Here is a 7585-nt window from a genome sequence, read left to right on the forward strand (position 1 = left end):
GATCTGGAGAGTAGGCATGGCATTGTGGGAGTGGTGCCCGGTGGACAGAGCCAGAACCACGTGGTGGCTGCTAGAAGGACTTGCTCACCAGTTATTCACTACCCAGCCACACCATTAAGCTCCAGGTGGGGCTAAGGACCACATGAAGCGGTGGATACGGCACACACAGTTAGCCAAACCAGCTTTGTCTTGCTCTGCCGCTCAGGAGCCTGGAGCCTGTTTTCAACCTAGACATAGAGCAACCCTCCTCAGGCTCCTAGGGCTGAAAAGAGCCACCTGTGTGTCACTGGGCAGGTGCTCAACCTCGCTAGGCTCACACATTCATCTGGGACGTGGGACCGAGGACACTGACTGCCTCCCAGGGCACGATGCCATTCAATCAGTGGCTAATAGAGTTAGGTCCATGGATACCACTCGCACCCCCAAGGTCAAGCCCAAGTGGAAGAAAACAGATATGGGCTTTTATTTCTTAAATACTCTCTCAACACAGCATGTGTAGCGCCTGCTACAGCCAGGCAGACAAACATAAATTAAAGTTACTGGGCGTCCAGAGAAAGGCTGAGCTGGACCTTCATCAGTCCCAGCCAAAGTCCTGGCCAGTCATCTGGTAGAACTTGCGGTTGAAGGGCCGGTAGAAAGCCCGCAGGCGCTGAACCACAGCCTCCGGCACTCGGGGGTGAGGCCGGCCCTTGGATTTACCCAGGCAGCGGGGGCGACCACTGCCCTGGGCCTTTTTGAGGCAGGGGAAGCCCTTGGTGGCATTGAAGTAGAAGTGCTTGTCAGTGACCACCCGTTTGAGGCCCAGGAAGTCCTGTACCCGGCCCATTTCACCGGCTGGATCAGTGACTAGGCGCTCTCCACTGACAAACAGGAAGTGGGACAGAGGGAAGTATCGAAGCCAGTTGTCCAAGTGCTGGGCATAAAGGCCAATACGCACAGCGCTCCAGGCTGTGTCCACGGGACCCAGGCCACGGCGGAAGGCCAGGGCACGGAAGCTAGGCAGGCCTGGGGTCTTGGAGAGTGTCTGTGCATAATCAGAGATGGCCCGGGTCACAGGGTTCCGCACCACCACAATCAGCTTGGTGTCTGGGGACATGCTACGGATCCGGCTGGGAGCCTCCTGAGTCACAAAGTAGCTGGGGGTTTTCTCCATGGTGATCTGCCCATCCAGGGTGCGTGGCATCAGACCCCTGTGGAATGGCAGAGAGTAACTGAGTGATCAAAGCACACACTTCTTCCAAAGCCATTTATTTCCCTTCCCAGCTAGCTCAGCCCTTGGGGCCCAGGAACCAACAACCTCTCCTCCTCTGAGAGAAGCCTAAGGTGGGCTATCCTTCTCCCCTCTTAGATTCACCCTCCTGAAGTCCTGGGGTCCCCAACCCAGTGTGGGCCTGCATTGGAGCCCAAAGCTGCCCTAGTCAGTACAGCTCTAGGGTAAAAAAAAGTGACAGCCCCAGAGGGTGATGGCCACCAAGACATTCTTCAAGTTTTATGACCCTTCTCCCTGAAGTACCACCCCCACAGAGTCCAAGCCAGTCCCACACCAGAGACCAACCCACCCCTTCCAAGGCTGCTCTGCCTATCCTTGACCAGGCACCCCAAGGCTGACCAGCACAGACCCTCCAGGCCTTTTTACTGTAATCACTGACCATGAACTAGGTCATCGATTATGCAGCTACCAAAGTCTGGCTTCCCTCCCTCCCTCCCCTAAATTCAATTACTTCCCCTCTTGACCTTCAGTTCTCTCTGGGCCCAGTGAAGAACGCCAAACAGTCACCAGCAGAGTCTAGCACCCTTAAGAAAGTCAGGGATCCACCTGGGGCCTATCCCCAAGTCCTGTAGAAGCCTTAGGGTGCCAAGAGCCAGCGTTTCTGAAATTTCCTTTATTCTGGAGAAGAGTGTTGGCCTAATCCAAATATTCAGAGAAAGTCGGCAGACTAGAGCCAAGGCCGAAACTGAGGGGAGCCCACACAGAGCCCAGGCAGGCCCAGGCACCCTGAGAGGTGGCCTCAGGCTGCGCCTGCCAGCCAGTTAGTACACAGTGAGGTAGGGCAGGGTGGGGCAGGAAAGTTAAGCAAACAGCTCCAAAGAAAAGCCAAGAACTGGGTCAACAGAGGCAGAGGCAGCGGGGCTTAGAGAGAGAGAGAGAGAGAGACACCTGTCCAGTCGTGACTCCCATCCTCTTGGGGACACTGTCCACCCCTCACTGACCACCCCTAGGACTCACTCTGGTCAAGCTGACACACTAGACTAAGCCCACCTTTACCGAGTCACGGGTCTTCATTCTCCTCTCTCTGTCCAGGCTCCCAGGCAAATACAGGCAATGCACAGGTGCCATGCTGGGGTGTTTGGTTTGGGGGTGCTGATAATGGACAAGGGATATATGCATCTACCCCCATTAGACCAGGCAAAAATGAGATCAAGCCTAGATATGGTGGTACATGTCTATTACCTAGGACTCTGGGGACTGAGGCAGATAGGATAGAGTCTGAAAACAGGCTAAACTACACAAGATCTTGTTGGAGAGAGAGAGAGGAGAGAAAGAGAGAGACAGAGACCCCAAGCAATACCAGGCTCCTAACATCATCCATGACCAAAGCTGAGTGAGGTGAGTGACATGTGGGAAACCCTGCAGAGCAAGGATGCAGGCAAAGCTGGTCTGTAGAAGTTATAAGGATTTGTGTCTCAGTCCTCCACCTGGATGACACGGTGAACCGGGAAACTCCCCCATTCGATAGGAAGGAATCTTTTTTTTTAATTAATTAATTTATTTATTTATTTATTATGTATACAATATTCTGTCTGTGTGTATGACCAGAAGAGGGCACCAGACCCCATTACAGATGGTTGTGAGCCACCATGTGGTTGCTGGGAATTGAACTCAGGACCTTTGGAAGAGCAGGCAATGCTCTTAACCACTGAGCCATCTCTCCAGCCCAATAGGAAGGAATCTTAAGACTGAGAAGGAATAGGAAGGACTGAGGAGAAACAAGAAGCCTCAGGCCTCCTCCCAGCCCACCATGGATTCCATGGGGTTTCTGTTTCCAGAGCCCCTGTCCCCAGTACTCTGTCTTATACAATCAGGATCCACATACTGTCAGGGAAAGTTCAGTAAGCTTAGGCTACAACTCTAAGGTCTGCAACCTGACATCTTAGGCATCAGTATCCTCCGCGAACCTCAGGAGCGAGTGAGCGTGGAGAGGAGAGAGCGGTGTGTTTGGAAGGTGAGACCGGGCAGAGCAGAGTTCTGTCAAGCTGCCCCATAAACCTTCCCTCTCTCCTGTTGCATTCACCCCATCTGGTTTGCATTTCTCCGTGGCTCCCAGCCAGCCTGAGACCACGCCCCCTGCTTGTCCAGCCCCTCCAGAACCACCACTGTATCCCACACCTCATTTGGGTCAGTTCCAAGGGGACCTTTTCCCAGTGTCAGAGAGTGCTAAGGAACCAAGTCCCCAGTCACAGGAGGGAAGAAAGCTCAGCACCTCCCCCTGAATACCCAGGCACATACACCTATGGCCTGATCTTAAACCCCAGGAGCTACAGGGATTCCCCTACCTGTACCCCTCCTTACCTTTTCTTGCTTTTTCAGAAAATATTACTGACTGACACCCCAAATCTTCAATAAGTGAGGGAGAGTGGGCTAGTAAATGTTGCATGGTTTTGAGAGTGGCCAGTGCCCATGGCCCCCAAGAGAAAAGACCCTGAAAAGCTTAAGAAGCTGGGAGTGTAACTCAGTTGATACAGTATTTGCCTAATGTGCACAGGTCCTAAGTTCAGCTCTTAGAACCGCATACAAACTAGCCATAGGCTGGACATGGTGGCATGTGCCTGGATGGATCTCTTTGAGTTTGCGGCTGGTCTGGTCTGCACTTCTGCACAGCAAGTTCTAGGCCAGGCAAAACTGCAGAAATGGGACCCTGCCTCAAAAAATAAAAACAAAAATAAACAAAGTAAGTCCTCTTGATTTGATGACATGGCTTCGCAAGTAAGGACACTTACTGTGCAAACCTGGTGTCTAAATTCAGTCCCTAGACTGTGAGTGGGAGGAGAGAAGACTCCCGAGTAGCCTCTGACCTATATGCTCATAGCAGCTTTCCCTCTCCCTCTCCCTCTCTCTCTCTCTCTCTCTCTCTCACACACACACACACACACACACACACACGCACCATAGTGATACCTGTACTAGAGATACCATTAATCATTCCCTGCACTCATGAGGTATAGGCAAGAAGTTCAACATTATCCTTGGCCACACAGGGAATTTGAGGCCAACCTGAGCTACAAGAGACCCCAAAACAACAACAAAGTCAAAGAAATGATCTAATGGAGAAGCATGGAGGAGAATGGGGGGGGGCAACCCGATGCGAGCACTATTCCAAAACCTCACCGGTGGCTGCTCCTTTCCCTCAACCCATACCCAGACAGAGTTCTGCAGGTTCTGGGGGCTCAGCCCAGGTCCTGTGACTGGAGATACTGGGTCAGAGGTGCTCATTCTCAGAGGCTCAGTGTATACACGAGAACACTACCCGAGGAGCGGTTACTAGAGAGGACAACAGCCTTTGTGGCTACAGCCAGGTGAAGATGCTAAGCTGCACAGTCCTGAAGCCCACCAGGGTCACTCTGCTCACCCCACGCTTCTGATTAATAGAATGAGGGCATGGGTTCCACTCCTCCCCAGCATCCTATGCTTCCAGACGGACTCTACAAATATGGTGTGCTGTCCTCACACTCCCTACGACCATGCCGGGAACATCCATGTTTCCAAGAGCCTCTCCTCAGGTAGTACAAACCTGCAGAGCTGGGAGTTTATCTCCCAAATCCAACCGTCTCAATGCAAGTTAACAAATGGAAGGAAGGAAGGACCTGGGAAACAGAAGCTGGTGTGCCTGGGCCACCCTCACTAATCCTCCAGGTGACTTTAACTCAGCACGGACTTGCAGATGAGGCAAGCCAGTCTGTGAACCCCCATTTCCCCACAGGAAGGGACAGGGTACCTAGAGGCCTGAACAGCTGCAGGAGGCAGTGGTGGGCCTGCCTTCAGCCTCTAATACCAAACTCAGCAGGGGAGGGGCTGACCATCCACCAGGACCTATAGCTGGGGCGGTGCTCCCCACATTCCACTGCTGCACCCCAAGTCTGTCCTGGGTGGAGAGAGGACAGCTGCAGGAAGCTGTATGCCAATAATCCAATCCCGGCCGGGCGGTGGTGGCGCACGCCTTTAATCCCAGCACTCGGGAGGCAGAGGCAGGCGGATCTCTGTGAGTTCGAGACCAGCCTGGTCTACAGAGCTAGTTCCAGGACAGGCTCCAAAGCCACAGAGAAACCCTGTCTCGAAAAAAAACAAAAAAAACAAAAAAAAACCAATATTCCAATCCCTACACTTGGGCTGCTCTGAAGGGCAGGGTCTCCCTCTCCAAAGACCAAACCTAACTTTCTCCAGATTCCAGCAGTCAAGAAAGGCTCACCTGATGGAGGGTGGGGAGAGGTTCGTGGGGGAGGGGAGGTGGGGGAGGGAGGTAGGAACTTTCTAGAGAGCGTCTAGAAACCTGGAGGTCCTTCCTAATATACTTGACTAGTGTTCAGATAATTACCCATACTTACTCAGACTTATAATTGGGGGGCGGGCACGAAGGGATGATAAGGCGCCTAAGCTCCAAGTATTTCTAAGGCTCCCAAATAATCCCACTGGGGTTATATTAATATACTCCATAATAATATATGGGTATATATTAATAGTTTAGTGGTGGAATACTTGTTTAGTACATATGAGGCTCCAGGTTCAGTCCCCAGTACCCGGCCCTTTAAAAAGGAAAGTCTACCTACCTGCCCAGTTATCTCACTGGCTTGAAAATACTTCCCAACTAGGATCACACCTTGCCGAGTCCCTCAGCCCACCCAACAGGAGTACGGGGTTTTCCCTGAGCTTGTCTAATCCCTGTGGAAGGCTATAAAAGGCCTTCCTTTGGGGGCCTCATCCACGAGGTCAAGTTTGTTTCTCTAACAGGCTTATTTCAGACCCTATTTGTCCTGGGTTCCGGGATCGCACGAAGCCCCTGAGCTAAAAGCAAGCACAGTCCGTGGCGCACACAAACGCCGAAGGGGCAGACCAGCAGGGGCGCTCACCGGTACCAGGCGAGCCCGCGCTCGTAGCACCTGTCGAAGAAGTGGGGTTCGGAACCAAGTGCACGGACGTCAGGGTGCAACCGCAGGAACTCCAGCAACGCGCGCGTGCCGCCTTTCTTCACACCCACGATGAGCGCCTGTGGGAAGCGCCGGCGCCCAGGGCCGCTGGCCACCGGCAGACCTGGCGCTCCCAGAAGGCGGGAGGAATGGTGAGGCTCGGCGGGCACGGGAACCGATGCAGGGGCACGGGCGACAGCTGGACAGCGGCCCGGGAGGGCAAAAAGGCAGTAGGCGCCTAGCAACAGAGCTACGAACGCCAGCGGAGCACGGGGAGCACGCAGTGCAGCCCCCTGCCCCGGCCCGGCGCTCTGGAGGTCCCCAGCTCCCCCGCCTGGACCGCCACTACCTGCCATCGGGTCGCGCGGCGCCCAGGTCTGGGAGCGGGGAAAGCAGACAGGAGCGCATCCCGGCTGTCGCACGCACAGCCCGTGGGCTCCGGGTTGAGCTCAGCAGCCCAGCCGCCCGAGAGCTGGAGGAGGATGGGGGGCGGGGCGGGGCCGAGATGCCCCTCCCTGTCCCGAGCTCAGGCCACGCCTGGAACTCACAGACCCCGCTAACTTCGAGCTCGAGTGGAAGCCATTCGGGCTACTCCCAACACTCTTAAGCTGGTCTCCGGCTCACTTGACTCCAAAGTCTTCGCTCTTAGACTACGGGAATGCGGTGGCAGGGAGGGACACAAAGCAGCGACAAGGACTTGGAGAATGAGAGATCCAGGGCGACAGGTGTGCGGTCTCAACCCTGGTTTCCTGAAGCCGGAGCCTCATCGCTGGGCGAGTCGGCAGACACAGAGGGTCCAGAGGTCCGCCTGTGCAGGGAGGATGAAGCCCGGCGGGCATCCCGCGCAGAAGGGGCGGTCCCCAATCCTGAGCTTGTGGCAGGAATGCTCACTCCTTGCCAGCAGTCCACCTAGCCATCCACTAGAGTGAGAGCTCTGCTCCGGGGAGAGAACTTATTAAATGGTCTGGTGACCATTTTAGAGTCCAGGTGACAAATAAAGCTGGCCTCCCCAAGATGTCGGTGATCCCCTCGAGAAATTGCAAAGTGGCTCCCTCAGAAATTGGAGAGACCTGTACTAGGAGGCAGAGAAGGCGGGCACCTAGCCTCTGTCTGTGGAGCTTCCTCTAAGTATGGAGAGGTCCCCGGGCTCCTACATGTGTGGAACTTGCCAGTCGAGGACAGTTCTCCCCCATCTCCTGTTCCAGGCTCACCAGGTGCTTGCTAGAAAGGCGGAGGGGAAAGAAGACTCCAGGAGGGTGAATAAGCCATCCCGACCCAGGGGAAGGGTAACTATGCCTAGGGCTTCTTTCTGCCTTGGTCCAACTTCCTGGCTGCTAGGTCCAGTCCCTGACCCCACCATAGAACCTCAGCCCCGTTCCCCAGCCTCTGCCCTAGGTTCTGTTCC

The 7585-nt window shown here is 54.6% G+C and overlaps 1 protein-coding gene across 1 annotated transcript; it reads right to left on the reverse strand.

The window, feature by feature from the left end:
* Positions 1 to 455: 455 nt before the first annotated feature.
* On the reverse strand, positions 456 to 6607 carry Hs3st6 (heparan sulfate-glucosamine 3-sulfotransferase 6). Its single transcript, XM_005349145.2, has 2 exons — positions 6124 to 6607; positions 456 to 1190 (listed from the first exon to the last, which is right to left on the reverse strand). Exons 1-2 carry the CDS (start codon positions 6534 to 6536, stop codon positions 575 to 577), a joined length of 1029 nt encoding a protein of 342 aa, XP_005349202.1. The 5' UTR covers positions 6537 to 6607; the 3' UTR covers positions 456 to 574.
* Positions 6608 to 7585: the final 978 nt, after the last annotated feature.

The sequence above is a fragment of the Microtus ochrogaster genome, chromosome 7 (genome assembly GCF_000317375.1).
Source record: "Microtus ochrogaster isolate Prairie Vole_2 chromosome 7, MicOch1.0, whole genome shotgun sequence".
Classification (NCBI taxonomy): domain Eukaryota; kingdom Metazoa; phylum Chordata; class Mammalia; order Rodentia; family Cricetidae; genus Microtus; species Microtus ochrogaster.